At 42.8% G+C, this 25,638-nt stretch overlaps 1 protein-coding gene across 2 annotated transcripts in view; it reads left to right on the top strand.

Annotated features, from left to right (window-relative positions):
* Positions 1–25,638, top strand: part of BANP (BTG3 associated nuclear protein) — a 262,099-nt gene that overhangs the window by 79,571 nt on the left and 156,890 nt on the right. For both annotated transcript variants that reach the window (XM_054049419.1, XM_054049420.1), the window contains one exon: positions 21,905–22,144. In XM_054049419.1, the coding sequence (XP_053905394.1) occupies positions 21,905–22,144 (240 nt within the window). The remainder of the gene's footprint in view (positions 1–21,904; positions 22,145–25,638) is intronic.

Raw genomic sequence — 25,638 nt, 5'->3', positions numbered from 1 at the left:
GGCGTACCATCAGGCGCAAGGGGCTCCAATTGCTTCGACCTCTCGCTCCGGTCACTCCATCAGAGGGGCCCCGGAGTCCACCATTTCTCGGCCTCCGCCAGGGGGCATGGAGGCTTCTGGGTCCAGACCACCTGACGCCCTGGACCCAGGCACAGGTGATGCTCCAGCCCAGGAACAGGGAGACCAGGACCAGCCCTTGGATCCTGTTCCACCGGAGGCATCTTCCTCTTCTTCTCCGGATGAGGCAGTGGCGGGCACATCGTGCACAGGCCCACCTCCAATAGATCTTCGGGCTCACCAGGATCTTCTGCGCAGGATGGCCCGTAACATGGACCTGCAGGCGGAGGAGATAGTGGAGGTGCACGACCCGATCGTGAATATCCTTGGAGCGGATGCCCCATCGAGGGTGGCGTTACCCCTGATCCGCACGATTCAAACGAATGCGGATACGATATGGCAAACTCCTGCCTCTATCCCACCCACAGCGAGAGGGGTGGAAAGGAAATACTTTGTCCCGTCTAAGGACTACGGGTACTTGTATACCCACCCCCAACCGTGTTCACTGGTGGTGGAATCAGTGAACGCACGAGAGCGCCACGGCCAGCAGGCTGCAGCGCCTAAATCAAAAGAGGCTAAGCGGCTCGATTTGTTTGGCCGTAAGGTTTACTCAGCCGGAGGGCTGCAACTTAGAGCGGCGAACCAACAGGCGCTACTGAGCCGCTACAATTTTAACTCCTGGAACTCTATGGGGAAGTTTAAGGAGTTGATTCCCCAGGAGTCCAGGGAAGAGTTTGGAGCCATGGTAGAGGAGGGCAAGAAGGTGGCTCGGACCTCCTTGCAGGCCTCCTTGGACATAGCAGACTCAGCTGCGAGGACCCTGGCTTCGGGTATCGCTATGCGCAGGATCTCCTGGCTTCAGGTTTCGGGTTTGCCTCCGGAGCTGCAGCAAACCCTACAGGATCTGCCCTTTGAGGGACATGGATTGTTCTCGGACAAGACGGACTCTCGCCTGCAGAGCCTCAAGGACTCGAGAACAATCATGCGCTCCCTGGGGATGCATGTTGTGGGCCCTCAGCGCAGACCATTTAGGCCGCAGCCTCAGCGCTTCTACCCCCCCCCCGCCTCGTCAGAGACAAGACTCGGCCCGGAGGCGAGGGCGAGGTGGTAGGAGAAGATGGGCTGGCCCTCAACCCGGTCAGAACCAGGGGCCACCAAGACCACCTTCAGGTCCTAGACAGAACTTTTGAAGGTGCGGTCGAGGACGGCGCCCCAGTCATCCCCCAGGATCCAGCCCCCTCCTTTCAGGATCGCCTCTCCCACTTCCACCGCGCTTGGTCCCTTATAACTTCGGACTGTTGGGTCCTCCGCACGGTGGAGAGGGGATACGCTATCCAGTTTTCTTCTATCCCCCCCTCCCACCCCCCTTCCCCGTCCCTCTTCAGGGACCCTTCTCACGAGCAACTTCTTATACAGGAGGTTTCTACGCTCCTGGCCATGGGGGCCATAGAGGAGGTTCCGATAGAGTTAAGGGGCAGGGGATTTTATTCCCGTTACTTCCTGATCCCCAAGTCCAAAGGAGGTCTGCGGCCCATCTTGGACTTGCGCGGACTCAACAAATTCGTAGTAAAGTTGAAGTTCCGCATGGTCTCTTTGGGGGCCATTATCCCTTCCCTCGATCCTGGAGACTGGTTCGCCGCCCTCGACATGAAAGACGCATACTTTCACATCTCAATTTACCCACCTCACAGACGCTTCCTGCGATTCGTGGTAAACGCGGTGCACTACCAATTTGCAGTCCTTCCCTTCGGCCTATCCTCGGCCCCAAGAGTGTTCACGAAATGTATGGCTGTCGTGGCAGCGTACCTTCGTCGGCAAGGGATACAGGTGTTCCCGTACCTAGACGACTGGCTGGTACGCGGTCGCACCAAGGAGCAAGTTCAAGCTCACGTCCACATAATAGTGCACACATTCAACGAGTTGGGCATCCTACTCAACAAGGACAAATCCACTCTAGAACCTACCCAGAGAATAGAATTCATAGGCGCAGTTCTAGACTCCAGACGTGCACAAGCCATCCTGCCAGACAACCGATTTGGCACCATCACGAGCCTCATTCAAGGGCTCCAGGCATTCCCAACTACCACGGTGAGGTCGTGCCTTACCCTGCTGGGTCACATGGCTTCCTGCACGTACGTAACCAGGCATGCCAGACTTCGGCTTCGCCCACTCCAGACCTGGGTGTCGTCAATATATCGACCACATCGGGACAGCCTGAACATGGTGGTCACGGTCCCGATCTCGGTCCTGACCTCCCTCACCTGGTGGCTAGATCACAATGTGGTCTGCGAGGGGATGCCATTTCACGCCCCACAACCCTCTCTGCACCTGGTCACAGACGCTTCATCTCTGGGTTGGGGCGCCCATCTCAACGAACACCATACCCAGGGCCTGTGGACTGCACCCCAGCTAGCCCTGCACATCAATGTTCGGGAACTCTAGCGGACCGACTCAGCAGGTCCTTCCAGACGCACGAGTGGTCTATCCGTCCGGACATCATACATTCCATCTTCCAAAAGTGGGGGTTTCCCCAGATAGACCTGTTTGCATCTCGAGACAACAGGAAGTGCCACGTGTTCTGCTCCCTACAAGGTCGAGCTCCGGGCTCCCTCTCGGATGCGTTTCTCCTTCCCTGGAAAGACCACCTGTTTTATGCCTTCCCTCCGTTTCCTCTGGTCCACAAGGTACTGCTCAAATTGCGCAGAGACCAGGCACAGGTAATTCTGGTCGCTCCAGCGTGGCCGAGACAACATTGGTACACCACACTGTTGGAACTCTCGGTTCAGACACCGATCCCGCTTCCGTTGTGTCCGGATCTCATCTCTCAGGACGACGGCCGGCTGCGTCACCCCGACCTGCAATCACTCCACCTCACGGCGTGGCTGCTCCATGGTTCACCCAGGCAGAGCAGCAATGCTCGCACTCTGTCCAACAGATTCTGCTGAGCAGTAGGAAGCCCTCAACACGCACCACGTACCTGGCCAAGTGGAAGCGGTTCTCCTGTTGGTGCGAACAACGAGCCACGTCCCCGTTGCAGGCACCCATTCCTCTCATTTTGGAATATCTCCTCTCCCTAAAACAGCAGGGGTTGGTGATATCTTCAATTAGAGTTCACCTGGCCGCTATATCGGCCTTTCACCCAGGGGAACTCGCGTCCTCGGTATTCTCTAACCCGATGGTCGTTAGATTCCTCAAGGGCTTAGACCGGATGTACCCACAACAACGTCAGCCCGTTCAGACGTGGGACCTCAACCTGGTTCTCTCCAAGCTCACAGGTCCTCCATTCGAGCCACTGGCCACCTGTTCACTTTTGTACCTATTCTGGAAGACAGCCTTCCTTGTAGCCATCACCTCAGCAAGGCGCGTTTCTGAACTCAGGGCGCTTACATCCGAGCCCCCTTATACAGTTTTCCATAAGGATAAAGTGCAGCTTCGTCCACATCCTGCCTTTCTCCCTAAGGTGGTTTCTCCTTTTCATATCAACCAGGACATCTTTCTCCCGGTCTTTCATCCCAAACCACATGCCACTCGCCAGGATCAACGTTTGCATTCCCTGGACGTACGAAGGGCCCTGGCCTTCTATATTGACCGCACAAAGCACTTTAGAAAGACGACGCAACTCTTCGTTGCAGTGGCCGACCGAATGAAAGGCTCACCGGTCTCCTCACAACGCCTATCCTCCTGGATTACGTCTTGCATCCGGACTTGCTATGACCTGGCAGGTGTCTCAGCACCGCACCTCACCGCTCACTCCACGAGGGCCCAGGCTTCCTCGACGGCTTTCCTGGCACAAGTTCCGATCCAGGACATTTGTAGAGCAGCGGTTTGGTCATCAGTCCACACATTTACAGCTCACTATGCACTAGTGCAGCAGTCCAGAGACGATGCTGCTTTTGGATCAGCGGTTTTGCACACAGCAATGTCTCACTCCGACCCCACCACCTGAGTTGGGCTTGGGAGTCACCTAATGGAATGGATATGAGCAAGCACTCGAAGAAGAAAAGACGGTTACTCACCGTTGTAACTGTTGTTCTTCGAGATGTGTTGCTCATATCCATTCCAAACCCGCCCCCCGTCCCCACTGTCGGAGTAGCCGGCAAGAAGGAACTGAGGGGGCGCCGGGTCGGCTGGGGTATATATTCAGCGCCATGAAGGCGCCACTCTAGGGGGCTCCACAGCCGACCCGCCGGTGTTGCTAGGGTAGAAAATCTTCCGACGATCGTGCACGCGGCGCGCACACACCTAATGGAATGGATATGAGCAACACATCTCGAAGAACAACAGTTACAACGGTGAGTAACCGTCTTTTCTCAGTGGTGGCAGATGACAGAACAAGGAGCAATGGTCTCAAGTTGCAGTGGGGGAGGTCCATGTTGGATATCAGGAAAAACTATTTCACTAGAAGGGTGGTGAAACACTGGAATGCGTTACCTAGGGAGGTGGTGGAGTCTCCTTCCTTGGAGGTTTTTAAGGCCCGGCTTGACAAAGCCCTGGCTGGGATGATTTAGCTGGGAATTGGTCCTGCTTTGAGCAGGGGGTTGGACTAGATGACCTCTTGAGGTCCCTTCCAACTCTGATATTCTATGATTCTATGATTCTATGATCCGGAGCCCAAAGGAGTCTCCCAACTTGACTACAGTGGGCTTAGGTCAGGCCCATTGATACGTTTTTTTTTTGTTTATTTTATTCGAAAAAATAACACCATTTCCTGTCCTGCTTCTCGTCCCTACCACCATAAATAAACAAATAAATGTAAAGAATTATAGTTAACAAAGAGATGATTTAAAAAGTACATCTTTGTGCTTCCAACCTTGTAAGTGTGTCACTTTAAGAATAATTGCTGAAGAATAGATAGGAAAGCATCTTGACATATCATGATGCATTTGTATCTGGCAACGTACTTGGAAAACAGCTAATGACTTACAGATTATTAAATATAATAAATAGGATTTAACAGTTAAAATAGATTAGAGATTTATTTTCCTACAAGCACAGTAGCTTGACAGTGTTTTTCATATCTTTTTTGTTTTTTGTTTTTATTCTATTTCATGTTTTGTAAGTGTTCTTCCTGCTTCTTCTAATGCAAGGCTTTGATAGATGCTTGGAAAATGTAAGAAAGCCTAAAATCAGGAAAAGGTGATTGAGGTCTGTCATACTTTTTCCTTATTTGTTTTCCACATACTGACAAATGGATCTTATTGTCCCTAAGCACAGTGGTGCTTCTTTCAGTGGCCCTTCTTGGTAATTTATTCCAGATGTTTAGAACCCTTTGGGTGAAAATGTTTTTCCAAAAGTATTTATGTTCCCAGTTTCCTAGTGCTGAGATCATTTTCCTTGGGTTTATTTTTTTGATCATTTTGAAGTGTGTGTCAGTTTAATAAATCCTCTTCATAATGTAACGAAAAAAAAAACAATTAAGTCACCAGAAATTCATTTTTCTTGCAAAAGCCCAACAGCAAGGGAGTCAGTATTACAGTAGATGTTGGAACCAGTGTCGTGTAGAAAATCACAGAAGGGTCTGTGTGTATTGTCTGTGGGATAAGTAATAACTAAAACTAGCTAAAGAATAGGACTCAAGGTTAATTTTCTTAGAAGTGGCACTTGTGCCATCCTATGGCTAGTTGATTGTGCCAAGGTAGGAGCTTGAATTCAAGGCTGAAAAATTGGTTCAGACGATTGGCTGTTTGGTTGGTGCTACTTTGGAGCTGTTTTTGTATATGAAGGTGTCTGGGTGAGATATAACTGAATCGAACCATCACCAATATACTTGCAGAGAAGGACAGTTTGTCTCCTTTTTAATACTATATGCCATAAACCATGCTGAAAAGAATACCGTACAGTTAGTGAGGGATAGCTAGTATCAGCCAAGGTTCACTTGTAAGGCAGTAGCTAAATAGTAACAATCATTAACATTAAAGTCCATAGCTTTGCATAGCTGTCTTCTTCCGCACAAGATCCTGGCTATAATACCTATGAAAATGTTGAACTTTCCATTGTATATCTGCTGCTGAATTTTCTCTGTTTTTGAGCGAGGGAAGCTTCTCCAAATTATTCTGTTTGGAACCTGTAATAAACTTCCTTTAATTCATATTTCATTTCTGTAGCTGTACACTCCTATTTCCTGTTTGCTGCTTTGCTACATCTGCATGTTCAGTTGGAAGCATTAAGGACTTTTCCAGAATAATTACCAATTCCTTTATTTTTCCTCCTTACAATGCTATAGTGCTTTCTGTTTAGTGAATTTATGTATTTTTTCTTTGAATCAGTTCTTCATTTCAGTACAGTTTTACATACATGTCTGCAGAGCTGCTTTTGATATATAAGACCTCAACTATCAAATTGTCCAAAATCATCCTTTCTAGCCTGCCGTTTTAGACCTCGATCCTGAAAAAACCAATACATGCTTCATTTAAACCATATGAGTGACCCCATTGAGTTCAGTGGGACTACTTATGTAAAGTTAAGCATACATTGAAGTCTTTGCAGGAACTAGAACCGTAGAATTTAATCTCACATATGAGACTTTGTCAGATGTATTCTCCCTGAGATTAATATCTACAAATAATAGGGCAAAATTAGTGAAGCATGACCTTTCCTTCTGAAATAAAGGTTGCAATATTGTATGTTAGTTAGAGCATGAGATTTGGACTCAGGATTCCTGATTCAAGGCTACATCTTCACTACGGTGGGGGGGTCGATTTAAGATACGCAAATTCAGCTACGCGAATAGCGTAGCTGAATTCGACGTATCTCAGCCGACTTACCCCGCTGTAGGGACGGTGGCAAAATCGACCTCTGCGGCTTCCCGTCGATGGCGCTTACTCCCACCTCCGCTGGTGGAGTAAGAGCGTCGATTCGGGGATCGATTGTCGCGTCCCGACGGGAGGCGATAAATAGATCCCCGAGAGGTCGATTTCTACCCGCCGATTCAGGCAGGTAGTGTAGACCCAGCTCTAGTCTTGTCTCTGCTGTGGACTAGCCAGATCTTTCTCCACTTCCATTCATCCTAATACTAAAGTGGAGATAGTAATACCTACCTAACTTAAGAGCTTTAATATCCTCTCCTTAAAAGGTGATATACATCTCTACCCTGATATAACACGAATTCAGATATAACATGGTAAAGCAGTGCTCTTGGGGGGTGGGGCTGCGCACTCTGGTGGATCAAAGCAAGTTCGATATAACACAGTTTCACCTATAACGTGGTAAGATTTTTTGGCTCCCGAGGACAGCGTTATATCGAGGTAGAGGTGTATAATTATAAAATGCTATTATTATATAAACCTTGTTGGTATCCTTAATCAAACTTCTTCCTCCCTACAGTTCCTTGGTTTGATCACACAAATTCCTGCCTTTCTGGAACCCTCACTTCCATAGTAAACTAATATAAATTAATTAATATGTTAAGAAATATATTTCATACCTAGTGGAAAACAAGCAATCATTTTGTACAAACCTCCCTCATTTCACCTTGCAATACATTGCATCTAACCTAAAAGATGAACAATCAAACCCTTACTGACATGAGTAGTTCTGGATCAATTAAAGATTTCTGCTGACTTCAGTGAGGTTACATGCGTGAGTCAGGATTACTCATGTAAAGAAGAGTTTGCACGACCAGCTCCGAGATTATAAACTTCTTGAAGCTGGTAACTTTTCTTTGTTCTGTCTATGGAGCGGCAGGAACACTTAGGGCACCAACAAAAAATATTAAATAATAGCTTTTGTGTGCCTGGTATCAAATTGATTTGTAGTTGACTTAGAATCCAAGTCCCTTTGTTGACTAATAGCTTTGTAACAACCATTTTTCACTGCTTGAGGCACTCTCTTACATTGAGTGTTCAATCGGCCTACTAAAGCTTTTAGTACTCTGGGATGGGTGTGGGGTTCAGATGTGCAGCCTTGTCAATCATTGGAGCGTTTAACTATTTAATAACCTTCTAGTTGGCACTTTCATAATTCTTCATGTTTCATTCTGAACTATTTGATTTAGGAAGAGAAATTAAAAAGTGGGGGAAGGAAATATGCAAACTAGCTGCTCTATATCTGTTGTGTTCACTTGTCTCTGAATCCCCATGCCCTTTCCTCTGAGGATCAGCTCTTTTATGTTTGGATGTTCCTGCTGATGTTACTTGTGCTAGTGTATTTGCTTATTTCCACTTCCCTATTGTATCAAAAGTTTTACTTACTTTTTTTCCTTTTTAAATTGGTCCCATTTCCTTGCATCTTTCTTTAATTAGTTTGATTTCTGTTGTCACCTTAGACTCTTAGATGTTTTGGAATGAATCTGCTGTAATATTGTTCCTTGCCTAACTGATCCTTAAATGATTTGCCCAGTATTTTATATAGTTGATTCTTCTTGCCTGTAGAGGGTTTTAATAAACATTTTGCATGTCCTCACAGTCTGCCCTTTTTAAAAACAAAAAATAATACTCCTTTACTTCAGCACTCTTAACACCTACCCTTTTCATTTTTCAGATGTCGTTCAGAAGTATGCTATGCAAAATATTTGTATCAAACCTCAAATCCAGTTAGGCTGAGTTTGGGCTTGAGGCTTAGTATATTTGTGAATGTGGGCAAAGGCTGGTTGCACCTCCCTTCCTTGGATGGAATCCTGTCCCCATTGAAGGCTATGGGAGTTTTGCCACTGGCTTCAGTGTGGCTAGGATTTCCCCCCCCATTGCCTTTTTCTCTCCAAACCGAGTCCCAGTGAGCCCAAAGGCACATGCCTTCACATCATGTTCTGCTGCTTCCCCCAGTTCTTTGGGGATGTTGGATGGACTGTTTACCCTGTGTATGGATCACTACCGTCTTCACATCCGAAAGGGACTTTTGGAGAGAGGCACAAATAGCTTGTCTCCCAGGAGTGCAACAGGAGAGGGGCAAGCACTATGTCTGCTGCCAGGCTGTTCTAGAGAGCTCAGGGGCATGGTGGTGCCCCTGTGGTTTTAGCAGAATGTCCAAGTGAATGCCCTGCAATCCAAATTGTAAGTTTATAATTTGCAAACTAAACCTGCAGGATTCTCAGAGCCTTGGAGTTTTTACAAATCCACTTATTTAACAAACAACCGAACATTTAAAAAACATCACAGTTGTGACAAAACCTAGCAACCCTGTTCTTAGCTCACAATGCTGCAAGCTCTGCTTGTGTGTGTGTGTGAGAGAGGGGAGATGACAAGATAGGGCTGTAGTATTATCTTTAATGCTTTGACAGTTGTGTAGTGTTCTCACTAAGCTGCAGGAGTCTGAGCTCTTGTTAACTTTTATGCCGTGTGGCTGTTTGCCCAAAACTGAGTTCCTAATAAACAGCGATATGTATTGCAGGATGTCAATCCGCAGTTCAGTTAGGAAGTAAATAATAATCATGATGTTTTCAAATACTGTATTCAAAATTTGAGCTGTTGCTTAGTTGCGATTGTTCAGGTAAATCTCTTGATATTGCTCCACGATTGGATGAGCTGCAAATATTCGTGTGTGTAAAGACTGCCTAGGCAGTTCACACAGTACTATTTCTACTGCGCTTTGAACTCAAACGAATCCCAACTGGAGCTTCAGAATTTTCTCCTATTCAGTCCTGTGTTACTCAGAATCTGGTCAGTTCGTATTGTGCAGGGTACATCTGGGCAAATAATGCAAAAAATTGTCCAAAAATATTCATTGTAATTTTTCAATGAATTCTCTTCTGATGTGTTCATGCGCCTTTTGTGAATTGCTTTCAGTAAACATTCAAGTCATTGAGTTTTATCTTTAAATGTTTTTTTCCCCAGGAAATCTCATTGCACAGTTCCACGTCTGAATATTGGCAGAAACGGACATTTTAATTTGTGTGCATATATGCAGTTCATCCAGTCAAGGAACAGAAATACCCAGTGATTTAAATAAGCTGTTGCAACTAAGCAACACAGCTCAAAATTTGAATGTGTGTGAACAAACCATAGAGTAAAATATTTAAAAATATCATGATTATTATATACTTACCCTCCTATCTCCTGGATTTGTGGGAAGACTATTGATTAATATTGGTGCAGCACTTTCAAAATATAAAGGACTATTTAAGTGTTAAGTAATATTATGCATACATTATATTTACATACTCTATTTATGGTGTCTTGAAATATTTAGGTTACTGTGCATAAAAGCATATGAAGTAGAGCTGCTGCTATCCTTTGTATAGTGAATGTATTCTAGATTTGGTAGGATGCTGCATCATGCCTTTCTTTGAAATCTCTGACAACAAATGGCATTCTTATTCTTTTTCTAGGATGGAGAAAAAAGCATGGTCTGTTCTCTTTATACCATAAGATGCCCCATCTTTTAGTCAGTTTCCTCATGCTGTCTTAAAAACAGTTGTTCTTTTAAATGTCTAAGCTGACGTCGAGACTTTGAATTATCAAGAAACATACTGTGTCAAGTGTTAAGAGTCTCAGAGATATGTGAAGATGCATTTTTAAATTTCAGAGCACTCCACTTATGTGGTTACAATAAAACTGCAACGTTAGTTGATTGAGGCTTCTAAGTAAAGCCTGGGGAGTGTGGGATGTGAAGCTTTGTTTTCTATGGTTTGAGAGACGGATTTACTTTTAAATATTTTTTTGGTATGTGTTATTGACACAAATTTGACAGGGTTAGTAGCAATTAGATATTGATAATACTGCCTAAAGCAGTGGTTCCCGAACTTTAACAACCTGTGAACCCCTTTCACTAAAATATCAAGTCTCACGAACCCCCTCCTAAAAATTAATGTTTCCGGGGATTTTCTCCTTTACCTGAGTATGAAATATAAAAGTAGTGATCTGGGAAATATAAAATTTGTTTTTAGGACATGCTTATTACACACTATTTATTATGAATTGTTATTGATAATTACAGTATTTTTATTACATTATGAAAACAGCAACACTCTTCCAAGTTCTCACTTTTGCAGCTTGTATCACTTTGAATAAGCCTGTTCCAGGACAAGACTCCTATGTTTCATCAAGCAGTATCAGATGTGAAACAGCATGAAGGGATTTAAGAAGCCAACTCAAAGAGTTCCTCCTACACAAGCATTCAGGTCTGGAGCAGTTCAGACAAACAACGCACGTTACAACAAAGCTTAAACTTGTTCTTCATAATAATTTTAAAAACAATACTAGCTGCCTATTTAATTTTAAAAACAGCAAAAAATATCCACCTCCTTTTCCATTTCTTATAAGGAGTCTTGAAGTTTAAATCTCCTCAGTGTGATAGATATGCTTGTTTTGATCTGCTTAGCTCTTGGCAGTCCAAGGCTCCGGGCTGCTGGCCCCCTGCTGTCTGGTGTCCCTAGGGACAGCTCTGTCCGCCATTAGGGAATTTTTTCCCACGAACCCCCAGGGGTTCACGAACCCCAGTTTGGGAACCACTGGCCTAAAGGCAGGTAGACTGTAGGCTGGTATTGTGTAAGCTTTCTCTGCACAGCTTGGTTATTGGTTCTCAGGGGTGTCTTGCAATCAGGGTTAAGAATTATCTATTTTGGAGGGCTAGAGGGGAATCTGATCCACACAGATTTGTTCAGCAAAGGGCAGAAAGTTCTGTTTAAATATAAGTGCTTTATCACAAAAGTGCCTCTGCAACGGTTATTTATCCCTATACTGTAACGGGCCAATGGTGTTCAGAATTTGTCATCTTGAGTTCTGGATACCAACAGCTTATCCAAATTGGCAGGCTGGAGGTTTAGGCTGATCTGTCCTCAGGATTTTCTTTCACTTCACCAATTTAATTCCCAGTTTTTAAGTCCTACTTGCAGCAATGCTGGTTTTGTAGTGTCAAAGCTCCTTCTGAGCAGAGGCTGACAGTCACAGGACCATCTGTGCTGGTTTTGTGATTTTTAGTAATGCCCACTGGAAACTTATTACAGACCTTCACATCCATTTCACTTGTGATATCAAAATTAAATCTTTATATTAAAATATGAAAGGCTGGTGCACTACAGCATTGCACCGCTTAAGCCTTCACATCCTCACCCCAAAATGTTTATTTTTTACATTAAACCCAAGCTATATTTTAGTAGACATTAGGACACTGAACATAGCTTTTGTGAGAACAGTCTTTATTGAACTCCTCAGTGACATATCAAAGCCAAATAAAACTAAAGAAACAAAACTCTCTAGCCAAATGTTCCTGCTAAATTCCTTCTTGTTTTGAAAAGATTTTTATTTATTTTCCGATTACAGAGAAATAGACAAATGAGGAGTAATAGCTCTCAGGAGTCTTTCCAGTGTTTAAAATGACCCTGATAACAATACAGATCCAAGTCAATAAGTGTAAAGTTGGATATAATAAAGGAAAGAGAAACTGGAAAGTGTGCATAACTTAATCAGTTTAGATTGTCTAAGCACATGACCTTAAATACTTTTCTGAGTGTATCTAAATCCACAGGTGTTAATTTGATGAATATTATCCAGGTTTACAGCTAAACAATTTTAAATAATGGCTGTTCAAATCATGTTTAAATTCCCTAGCCCACCATGAGCCACTAAGTATGTGTCTCCTCTTTATGTCCCCAATTTAGCAAGGTACTGAAACACGTGCCTTATTTTAAGCGTGTGAGTAATCCCATTGCTTTTGTGCTTAAAGTTAGGCACACACTTCAGTACCTTGCTGAACATGAGTCTATACAAGTGCTTTGATACAGATGTGCATGTGTTTTTCTCCTTAATATATGTGGCATCACAAATAAATGTTCAGTGAGGGAAACAATAAATGATGTTTATATACAGTATTCAGAATGGGCTCACTTGGTAGTGCACCCATCTTCCAGCCTGAAGAGTATGGGTTCATTGAAGTATACTGGAGCTATCTACTTCATGTAATCCAATTTTTTGTGCCATCCTTCAGATGAGGCTTCAAACATAGGTCTTTTCTAACTGTCTTTGATAGCTAACGTCCTCATGGACATTAAATATATATTTTCCAAAAGAATACAGGAGAAACTCAAGTGTTGTAGCCAAGGTTCTTCTTCAAGTGCTTGCTCATATCGATTCCAATTAGGTGTGCATGTGCCGTGTGCATGGCTGTCAGAGAATTTTTTACCCTAGCAACACCCGGTAGGTCGGCTGTGGAGCCCCCTGGAGTGGCACCTTCATGGCGCTCGATATATGCCAGTGCTGACCCAGCACCTCCTCAGTTCCTTCTTAGTGCCCATGATGGTGATTGGAACTGTGGAGTCCTGCTTCGCTTCCGGTGCCGCTCTCCATTCTCCCTAGCATATACCTCATAGTTAATAGTTGCTAGTTTATAGTTATAGTTGTTTGTTAGTTATAGTTGGTTTACTTAGTGTTAGTGGGGTTGGGGAGGTCTTTCCCCTCCTCCCCGATTCTTCTCGCGGGCTCATGCCCAAGGCTCCGGGATTCAAGCCCTGCGGTTCCTGCTCTAAGCCCATGCCAATGGGCGACCCCCATGACTCTTGCCTGAAGTGTCTGGGGAAGTCTCATCAAGCAGAAAAGTGCAGGATCTGCAACGGGTTTCGTCACCGGACTAAGAAGGAGCGGGACTTTAGTTTAAAACAGCTCCTCATGGAGGCGGCTCTTAGCCCTCAGCCTCCTGCGGCGCACCAAGATCCGGCACCGAGCGCTTCGTTGCACAGCGCTCCGGCGGCGGCAGTAGGAGCGGCACCGCGGTTGGACTCTGATTGAGACCCGTGGCACTAATGCTTCCCAGCACCACAACCGACATCATCAGCCAGGCACAGCTCCCATTCTCCTGGCCAGAAGCGGCACCGGAAGCCGGAAAAGGGTGGCCCACCTCCACAGAGACCAGCCTCCCTGGAACCGCCCGTGGAGATGCGTCCCAGAGAGGAGCGCCTAGGGGCACAGCCTACGACCTCGGCACCGTTGACTCCGGCCCCAAAGGGAGAGTCGCTCAGTCAGGTACTGTTGGACTGCCCAACACAGAGTGTGGTTGAGGTCCAGTTGCCGTCTACCCCGGATACTTTTGCAGCTGCAAGAGATCTTATTGCCACGATGGCGTCGGCATCCCCTCAGCCACACGCCAAGGCCCCGGTGCCTCTATGCGCGGCACCGTCCCAGGGCAAGCCGGCCCTAATCCACCCATCGGCACCATCGGTCAAGCCACGGCACCGTTCCCTCTCCTGCCGCCGCTCGCAGTCCCGGCACCGCGCTCCTTCGCGGCGCCGGTCATACTTGCAGCACCAGTTATACTTGTGGCATTGCTCCGACTCCCGTCGCCGGTCCTGGTTGCAGCACGCCCCTCATTTTGGAGTATCTCCTGGACCTAAAACAGCAGGGTCTGGCGGCATTCTCTGTCATCCTTGCGGCCATCTGGGCTTTTCACCTGGGTGTGGATGGCCACTCTGTCTTCGCCAATCCCATGGTTGGCAGGTTTCTCAAGGGTCTAGACTCTCCTTACCCCCAGACTGGACAGCCAGTCCCCACATGGGACCTTAACCTGGTCCTCTCCAGACTCATGGGGCCCCCGTTCAAGCCGCTGGCCACCTGCTTCCTCCTCTACCTCTCCTGGAAAACGGCTTTCCTTGTCGCTATCATGTCGGCATGTCATGTCTCCGAGCTGAGAGCCCTTACCTCGGAACCACCTTACACGATCTTTCATAAAGATAAGGTGCAGCTTCGGCCTCACCCACCTTTCTTCCCAAGGTGGTGTTGGCCTTCCATATCAGCCAGGACATTTTTCTCCCAGTTTTTTATCCAAAACCGCATGCCAGTCGCCAGGAACAGCGGCTGCACTCCCTCAATGTCCGTAGGGCCCTCACCTTCTACACTGAGCGTACAAAACTGTTCAGGAAGACGACCCAGCTCTTCGTTGTGGTGGTGGACCTGATGAAAGGCCTCCCGGTCTCCTCTCAATGGATCTCTTCATGGATCATGTCCTGCATCCATGCTTGCTATGATCTGGCTGGTGTACCAACCCTGCCTGTCACTGCTCACTCCACAAGGGCCCAGGCCTCGTCTGCGGCATTTCTGGCCCAGGTGCCAATCCAGGAGATCTGCAGAGCTGCGACTTGTTTCCTCGGTACACACTTTTGCTTCGCGCTATGCCATCATCTGGCACGCCAGAGATGACGCGGCGTTTGGTAGAGCGGTCCTGCAATCCACGTTACTTCACTCCTACCCCACCGTCTAGGTAAGGCTTGGGATTCACCTAATTGGAATTGATATGAGCAAGCAAAAAAACGGTTACTCACCTTTGTAACTGTTGTTCTTCAAGATGTGTTGCTCATATCCATTCCAAACCTGCCCCTGTTCCCCTCTGTCAGAGTAGCCTGCAGGAAGGAACTGAGGAGGTGCTGGGTCGGCTGGGGTATATATTGAGCGCCATGAAGGCGCCACTCCAGGGAGCTCCACAGTCGACCCACTGGGTGTTGCTAGGGTAAAAAATTCTCTGACGGCCGTGCACGCGACGCGCACACACTTAATTGGAATGGATATGAGCAACACATCTCGAAGAACAACGCTTGCAAAGGTGAGTAACCGTTTTTTCCTATTCTATGAATAAACATGTTTTATGTTTTTGTGTGTCTCCTTTTGCCTGAACTGTCACTTTTTTTGCCTAAAAGTCTTTTGGAGAGCATACATTTAAAACTAGTTCTATTGGGTTCTTTTCTGTAAGGTTCATGTTATGTGACTAGTCCTGGATTTTAACTCGCTGCTTGTTTTCAGTCTGTGATGCTCAAGCATAAACCTGGTTTTAACTGTGCTAGGATTGGAAGTTAATAAAGTCTGAGCTCTAGAGTCTTTCCGTTAATCACTGCCACTTTGAACTCTTGCAGTGGCAAAGGAGTCAGCCTAATTGCTGGAGGTTTATTTAAAAAAAAAAAAGTTGAATCTCTTACAAATCTGCCAAAACATTATTTAATTTCTCTGGAGACAGGAATTTATTTTTGTAGAGTAGGAATTGGTTTATTTTCAGAAGATTAATTCTGCTTTGTGCCTTTGTACTGCAGCTACCAGGCATTTTCCTCTGGCACAAGTGCCAGAATTGCACCCAGCTTTGTTGGTAAAATAAATAAAACTATTCTGAATAATGGAACAAGTTAATTCTTTAAATATTTACATGGGCAGGTGTTTCACTTTATTTTTCTTTGTTTTAAAGGGATGATTGACGGCACCTAGTGAGAGAGCGGAACCTAGCTTTGCTTCTAGTCTTATTGCTAATACTCATATATCAAGCTAGTTAAGGGAATGAATCCCAGAAGAACGAAGTGAGTAACAGTTAAGGGTCAACCATCTCCCTGTGCAGGAAAAACACACACGCACACATATCAGAAAGTATTCCACAGAGGCTGAAACAGCAGCAAACCTTGTCTGTTTTTTGTTCTCTTGACGCAAGGGTTTCTCTTTACTAAAAGTTTTAAGTCCCCCACTCTGTTTCTACAGCAACAAAGGTTTGTGCAACAGCTCCTAACATCCCTTTCATTCCACCTCTCTCTCACACATATACATTCTTGTTGAAGCCAGTACAGTCTCTGGTCACAGTGAGTGGCCAACTGTCTTGTGAGATGAAAGAAATTAACATAATATGGCTAAGAAGGATTTGAGAATGGCATTGAAAAGCAAGCTGCTTTTCTATGCAGTAGAATGGGACTAAAAGAAAATGTATGATCTTGAAAGAACAGCAGAGAAGAGCTAGATGTTCTGATCAGTGTCATGAACTGTGCTCCTGAATTAGTGAAGAGAGCAAGCCAGACAGAAACATCATGTCTTAAAACTCTGTATTTAAAAGTAGTGATGAGCCTAAAAGTCCAGATCTGAAAATCCCCCTCCCCCCAATATTTTGGAGAAGAGGTTCAGGATCTGAACGTGGATCCAAATATAAATGTATACGCCTAACTGCATGCACATGTATAGTAACTGCTTTGCCAATAATCAGTTACCAGTATGCATCTAACTCCTCCGCCTATTCTGCTCCATCAGTAATGCCAGCTTTGTCCACCCCTTTGTTACTTTCTCAGTCCAGCTTCTCTCACTTCAGCCCTTTCTGCATGGAACACTCTCTTTGTACATATCTGTAAAGCCCCCTCCTTTAAAGCCCCTCTTCAAGACCCACCTTTGCAGCCATGCATACAAGACATTAGCTAATTAAGGACAGCTAGATTGAGAGGCAGATGGGGAAAGTTGCTAATGTTTTTGTAAATATATCATTATTTTTAAAAATGCATGTGTATATTTGACTGTGTCCCTGTTCCTACATCCTTTGGGTTTCTTTTATCTTTAAAAATTCTGAGCTCTTGGGGGTACAGTCGAGGGCTTTATATGTTTTTGTACATTGCCAGGCATAGTGGGACCACTGGCTACTACAATATACATATTAAATAATAATATTTGGTTAATTGGATGTGTAGTTCCTGCAGTTAGAGTGCAGTCAGTGTTGGGAACTGAAAATCTGGCTTTTAATCTAAACTGCCTACCCTGTAGTATTTGTGTGCCAGAATCATCCCCCTCTGAATCCCCTCCATTCCAACTCCACTGGCCTTCATTCTTCTTTTGACTGCTCCATCCCCTCATTCATTCTTCCATGCCACTTCATGTGACTGGAACAGACACCTAACTCCCATATGGCTGGCAACCTCCCTGTCCTCTAATCCACTCTGAAAGCTCCATTGTTTTTATGATTCTTCCACCATTAACCTTTACTCTTATGTTCTCCTCTACCACTTGCATATCAGACCTTGGCAGATGAACTAAACAAAAATAACCAAAATGGATTGTAAACTCCTTGGGGCTGGGACCTTGTCTTATTTTCTATGGGTAAAGTTCCTGTTACATCTATGATACTGTATACATAATAATGCATATGTATATAATAATGATACTTAGTAGCTATATAGCCTTCATACAGTTTGAGTGCAACACAAATGCTAGCTAATTATTCCCCTGATCCTGCAAAGACTTATGCATGAGCTTAATTTAAAGCATGTGAATAGTACCATTGAACTGAAAGTTAATTTAAAGTTAACCATGAATTTAAAGGTTTTCAGGATTGGGGCTTAGTATAGAAATATTATATGTATATGTAGCCTAAACTGCAAACTCATATGTGTATCCTATATCTGAATGGTTGGCAGACCCTTTGAAGTGTCTAGTCAATGTATTTTGTAATGTTAAAGATTACAATATGTGAATTTTTATGTACACTTTTATTAAAGATATAAGGCCCTGAAACACTAAAATAAATTTAAAAAGCACTACAATATTGTAGCAACTTTTTCACAATATACTTTGTGTTTCTGAAATAAAATTGTACTTACAGGGATCACTGGTATGAAAATAATAAATATTTTCTATTTTTAAAAATAAGGAAAGGAAACAACATAGGTGTTTTTCTAAGAGAAGGCAGAAAACCGCACAAATGACCTGTTAAGCAACAGAAACTTATAATAAAATATAAATGAAATATAAATGAACAATTCAGTTAAAAAGTTTAACAAATTAGTACCACAGTTGAATTTCTTATATTATTAAAAAACTGTGCCCAACCCACAGAGGAAATGCTGGTGATTGATATAATTGTTATTCAGAATATTATAAGTAACATGATCTGTTGTCACAGATTACAGAAAAAAATTCCACCACGTTATTTGTTTTTCTTTATATTTTGGCATAGTTATGGAATTTAGATTCAATTACACTTTGGGTAAGCTCTAGTCAAACTTGAAAACACTCCGGCTTTAAGATAATTCTTTCCTGGGTTTTTCAGTTTTTCTTATATTGTCGGTTTAAAGATAGTATGACATGTTGATTCATCTTTAGATATTTGTGTGTTTTCTGTATCTCCTCTGTGTACTGTGTAAGTGCATTGTATTCAGGAAAAAAAGCTTCTGGATAATTTCTCCTTAGAAAAGCAGAAGATACTTCAGTTGCTGTATATTCTGAGATGCAATTTCCCTATTAATTATAGGGGGTTGAATAAAGGAAAACTAATTATACTGTCAGTTTAATTTCTTTGCAGAAATACTAGGTTGTTTTAACCCATTGATCTCTCATCACTGGGAGCACTTTGGTACCATTTCCAGATGTCTATCAGTCTCCAGAAAGGTTTTCATTTCAAAGGCAGCACTCTAACACAGAGAAATGCAATAGCCTGACACGTTCAAGACGATTTCGTTTGGATTGAATCAAAGAATTGCTGTAAACATTGACTAGAAATGTAAAAGGGCCATTGAAGGTTCCACACAAGCCATTTTTTGTTTGGTGAATTTCACATTTACCAGTCCTTCTGCTATGGGATATAGAGGCAAAGGGAGAATCTAATGTAGTATTCTGAAAGTACTATTTGAATGCAAGAGCTGAAAACATTATGCAGGGCTTATTGTATAGGTCAGCACAATCAAGTGCTGTATTCTCTCCCAAACTGTAAGCAATAAAAGTAGAGTTACACATAGTAAAAGCTGTAACTTCTATAATCAGTACTACTAGTAAACTTTCATTATTCTGTGAATGGAAAAAGTCTTTGATTTCATATATGCTGAGATCATTCATTAGCATGGCTGCAGATGAAAGGTGCTTTACGATTGTAATGAATTATATTATTAGAAATATTTTTAATCATTTGAGCTAAATTGAAATCAGGCAGAAGAGTTCTGATAGCAGTTTGTAGAGTAGTTCTCTCAAGTTTGCTAGATTCTCTTGAAAATAAAAACATAGGAGATATATTGGAAAACTAACACAGCCATACAGTCATTTCTCTGCTTTGCCTGGTGTGTCCAGTTTGATCATTAGTAGCAGGATATTTTTTTCTAATATTATTAGATGCCAGGAATAGTTGCATTCCGAACAAGTTATAATCAATCTGAGCAATTGACTTCCCTACCAAATCGTGCAGATGCCATCTTGCACATTGCAAAGTGTAACTACTGCACTGCAGGTTGGGTATAAAAAAAAATGTGAACAAAAATAAGTAGGGTTCTTCATTTTTCTAGACCAGTGATAGAAATGTAAGAAACAAGCAAATTCATTAGGGAAAATGGGATTTGTCTAAATAAAAAGATAATTATAACATTACATTATGCTCACATTTTGATGCTCTATAATAGTTTGATATAACATTAATGGTTTATGTGTGGAGGTAAATATTTTCCTTTACTTACAAATATATGGTCATTTGATATTTCTGTATCAATACTGTATAATTTAACATTTACTTCATACTGTCACTATTCATTGCAACTTGGATCTGTTACTTGCTTCATTAGTCAGTCCCAGAGATCTTGTCTCAAAAGCATTCCTTAGAGCATGAGTTTCTTCCTATGTTAGATTTTATTGCTTGCTTCTGGAATATAATCTAACGGAATGCAGACTAACACAATCCAATAGCTGGAAATAAAGATAATGCTTTTTCAGGGGTCACATAAGCCTATTCACATTGAAAAGTGCTCATTCATCTGAAATTTTTCATGGTTAGCAGATGAATAGGATGATTATGAAAAACAGGCATTTGTGCCTTTGTATATACCATAATACTTCACTACATGCATGTCTTTAAAAAAATAAATCATATAGTTAAAAGATCTGTTTCATATTTATACCACTTTTTGAAGATATGTAAAAAAGCAATACAGTGCTAGCATGGCATGAATGGCATGAATCCCAAGTCAGCAGCCTTTATGCCTTTTACCCCACAAAGCTGTGCGACCATTGAAATTAAATCCAAACAGTCTGTGTCAGTCATTATTGAAATGTTAGGCTTGACCACTGGGCTATTCCCAATGTATTGTCAAGATTGTTATAGGAAATTTCATTTTAACTGGAACGAGCAAACTCAGCCTGGCTTAGCATCTCACCCAAAGGGACTGTACATTTCCTTGCAGCTGTATCCCACACTCCAGGTGTGACTCTGGTGTCCACACTGAACTTTAGTCCAATTTCTGATTAGTGGCTTGAATCCACAGACTTCTGGCACTGCCAACAAAATTTAATTTCTATTAAGAATTCAGTGCTTCCCTTAGCTTAAAATGTGTATTTATTTCCCCAAACCATCAGAGGTCAGAGCAAGAGCAAAATCCACGGTCTTCTGGATACAATATAAGCCAGGTATAGCGCTGGCAGCCAGTATAATGAATACGTATTCTTCTGCTAATGACCTCACCCTTGACCAGGAGGAAAGAGACACTAGAGAAATGAATGGTGATTCATTCTCAGTGCTGGGGCTGGTCCTTTGGTAAATGACGTGTTTAGAAAATAATGCAGACTACCGTTCAGTAAGTCTGAAACAAAAAACAAAACAAAAAATTTCATTTGGGATCTTCAGCTACAGTTGAGTAATTGTCCTTGGTAAACCCCTTAAGTAAGTAATCAAGGAAATTACCCCTCATCACTAATTATTTATTTTCTCAAGCTGTCAGCCTTGATTAAGCTCATCTTGTTGCATTGCTTAAGGGGAAAATTGTGATTCAAATTTATGAAGTTGGAGGGACAAGCCTTACCAGAAAAGTGGCTCACTTTAAGATCTCCACTTCCTTACCCCACAAACATGCCCTGATCCTTATCTTGAGGGCGCTGAATGAGCACGACTGAGGGTGAGAAGATTTTCTGTGTTCTTTTGCTCATTGGCCTCTTCAGAGACTGTTTAATTTCATTTGTGAGTTGGACATCGGGATCAAGATCAATTGCTCATTTTTTGCAGGCCACAGAACAGCTGTTAATGGTAACCACTTTTGGTCACTGCTGATGTGGGTTGGATAAACACTCTTTATCCATTACAAATCTTGTGAGCCAGCCAGTCATTATGAGCTTTGAAACAAGTTAATGGAGACCATAAAAAAAACAGGAAGAGCTGATGATATTTATACATTTTAAATATAACTCTTGCAGCCTGTGCAATCACTTAGAATTTCTTCGTTCTCTGTTTTTAGAGGATTACCCCAATGGGACATGGCTTGGAGATGAAAACAATCCTGAGATGCGAGTCCGTTGCCCCATAACCCCAGCTGACATGCTGCATATCAGCACCAACTGCCGCACAGCTGAGAAGATGGCACTGACGTTGCTAGATTACCTCTTCCACCGGGAAATTCAGGCCATCTCCAACCTTTCAGGGCAAGGGAAGCATGGGAAGAAGCAGCTTGATCCTCTCATGATTTATGGTATTCGCTGTGAGTATAACACTGAAGTTTCTGATCTTGTGCTATATAGAGAGATTTCCATCTGCTTTGTCTGACAATTGAGAGCAAAAGAGACAAACAGCTAAATCTTTAGAATCAAGTGTTCTAAAATGTTCATGCACATTTCTTTTTTGGTTTCTTTGTCTCAATATTTTTGGGTAGGCCTTCTTCTCAGTAATGGCAAATGTTATTACCTGCTCGGGTATTTGTATAAACAACAAGGAGTATGCATCTCTTGACTCCAATCCTGCCTCTCCTTCTCCCCCTCTCTGGTCTTCTTTCCCCCCCCCCCCCAAAAAAAAAAAAAAAACAACAATCCATAGTAATTAACTTGTCCTCTGGACATCACACATTAGATACAATGTTGATTGCCCTTTACTGAAATAAGAGTGGGGCCCATCTTATTTATTCTGGTGCCATCTATGCCTCTAATTTATTTAGTCTAATTTCTGTATGAATAAAGCTTCCATTGCTGTGGCACCTATGTGCAGTCATTAATGCAGCTAATCACCTCCACCTGCTTGTTGCTCAGATATTGCATTATCTGCTCCATGCTCTGTATTTTTTGTGGCTCCATCTTGAATCTCACTATAGGAAGTACAATCCCTGAAAGATGATTGGCTGACCTGGTAACATTATTCTAGGCAGCAGCCCAAGCCTACAAATACAGTCAGGCAGGTCATGCATCAATCTGACCAACTTCTCCTTTACTCTACAGTTATTTTGGTCTGCACATTTGTTTTTAAATAATATATTTTTATGTGGGAGGGGTAGCTCTAAACAATTACAGCACATTATAACAAGTCATGGTCCAACTTCATTTTTCTAATATCTATGTTTTGTGAAGTGTGGTTCTGCTCTAAAAAGTAACTTCATTATGTTACTTCTTGAGTTATTTTTGTAACAGACATTTATGCTCATCCCCCATGTAACACTGAACATACTTTGCAAGGTTTTGATTTAACAGCAGACATTATCTTCCAAATAACATGCTCTGCTCCCCTCCCCTCTATGGTACCAAACTAGCTAATCCTAGGGAAACCTCGCTAGCAGGCTAAGTGACAGTAGATTCCAGAACTTGCAGTCAGTGGAAAACCTGGACAAAAAGTGCATCAAATTCAAAATGTGTTCAGGCATCAGCTCAGATGTATTTCCCTTCGGGTGAGTGGTAGACTATGCTCTGCCTTCCTGCTTCTGCCAGTCTCACTCTTTGGACAGACAGCTGAATGTAGATGGCATGATGGAATATAGAGGACATTTGAAATTGCTCCTACAGTGGTGCTGAAGCACAATCGTCTTCCAAAGAGCTGGGCTGAGACTGTCCATTTATGTTGGGCCCAATCCTTTTCTCACTGAAATAATTGAAAACACTTATCTTGACTTCATTGATAGCAGGATTAGGCCAATTATCTTATTCAGAAACATGTTGTGGGTATAGATCTTATGCTGCTGTAGTGTAGGAGGCAGGTGGGTCAGTCCTTAGAAACACCACATGCAAATTAAAATGCTTCTTTCCATTTACTGTGGTCAAAAGCATAATGATAGGATCTGGAAACATAGAGAATTGCAGGTTTTAAAGATTCTTGTTATATCATGACAGTTTTCACTGAGTTTCTCAGAGCCCATGGTAGGCTGAGTAGAAAGACATTTATGGGGAATAGTTTTGGTGAATATTCAAACTCTGGATTTGTTTTTTAAGTCGTGAAAACATTAGAAGTAACATTAGAATTGTACTCAGCTATCCCAAATGATCGCATTCAATTACATTCTGTGAGAGTTGGGTGTGTTTTTTGTTGCTGTTGCCACCAGCCAGATGTTTTCTTAGCTTCTATTTATGGGAGGATCCTAAAGGACCAATTTAAATTAGTCTGCAGTGGGTGTTTCCTAGAAATCTCTCGGGCTCTCTTTTGGTTTAGGAAGCCACTCTGAGTTCATACAGTTCACAGGTACAGAGCATACCAAATGTAGCACATTTCTAGTTGAGAAATACCAATCATGGTGATAACTGAAATAATGGAAAAAAAATCAACTTGTTTTTGTTGGAAATATAGATACAGTTCATGTAATCAAAATAATATGAGCTTGGATCTCAGTTTTGACCAGCTGGAAACAAATGGGGAGTGTGGATTGTCTGGATGGTTTGGCTATAAATTCCAAGTGGAACAAACTCATTTTATTTTTTATCAGTATGTATCGTTTCAAAGGGTGGACCTCACTCAAATCGAGACAAAGGAAATTGTAGCAGGCTCACTGCAGTTCACACAAATGTTTCCCTACTTTAGGGAAAAGTTAAATATCATAAAGTGTGTGGATTCAAGATAGGAACTCTTTGGATGATATGGTTCATGGTTGAACTATGGTTCATATTGTCTCTCCTTGTCAGGATGAGTGTTAGGAGGCTATCACAGGCCTACAAACAGTTTTGCAATGTATATTAGGGATATAGACCGTTTTTTTTCTGTAGCTTTATAGGTAACTAAGATGCTGTGGGAGGCAGATTATGGTACATAAAGTGTCTGAAATGTTCTTAGACATGGGTGCTGGACAACCTGACTGTTTGAGTAAGCAGTAGGCACTATGCTGATATGACGCTATGGTTACTAGCAGGGGATTACTCAACCAATTGTTTGATGACAGCAGCCAAATTGACTTTATAAGTATAGTTTACAGTTTACATTTCAGGCAAGGTAAACCTGCAAATGCCTTCTGAATAGTTGAAATCCTGACACAAGCTATAGCACATATTGGGTACCTCTGCTATCCATACTGTCTAAAGCAGTGGTTTTCAAACTGAGGTACGTGTACCCCTAGGAGTGTGTGAGCTCTTGTCAGGGAGTAAGTGAGAAAAATCCTGTGATGGTGGACAATGCATTTAATTTAGTAAGACTTGGCAATCTAATCATAGATATATTCTGACTCTATCTCAGATGGGGGTACATGGTAGACTACATTATTTGGAAAGAAGTATGCAGCCTAAAAAACGTTGAAAGCCACTGGTCTTAAGTATACAGAAATACTAATGTTAACGTGGAATTATATGGAGAACCATTGAAAAAAAATGAGCAACATTCCTGCATGAAACAAGCTTTATAGGCTACAAACTTTGGAGCAGAAGACTGAATTATGCATTCCTGAAATTATTTTATGTAGTTCATCTACAGAGCAGTACAATGGGAATAAACTAACGTACTCAGATATTTTTGTGTGCAGTTATTATTTGGAATGCCAGCTAACTTTAATCTTAAAAAAAAAAAAAAAAAAAGCACCAATTGGAGCCTGTTTGAATTTTTCTGAGGAATTCAATACTGCATCATTATATTTCTGCTAGCGCAATGCAGAGTTACATGGAGAAAGTCTGTGGAAAGTGATTGCTAATGAGCCTGATAGCACTGTTCCTTCTTCAGGCTGGACTGAGTTTGGGAAGTATGCTCCTAATGGCCTCATTTTGTTGGTGGTGATGTCACCTGACTACTGTGGTGGGGACC

This window comes from Malaclemys terrapin, chromosome 14 (assembly GCF_027887155.1).
Source record: "Malaclemys terrapin pileata isolate rMalTer1 chromosome 14, rMalTer1.hap1, whole genome shotgun sequence".
Lineage (NCBI taxonomy): Eukaryota > Metazoa > Chordata > Testudines > Emydidae > Malaclemys > Malaclemys terrapin.
The sequence above is the reverse complement of the archived record's forward strand: the minus strand, read 5'-3'. Positions and strand labels throughout refer to the sequence as shown.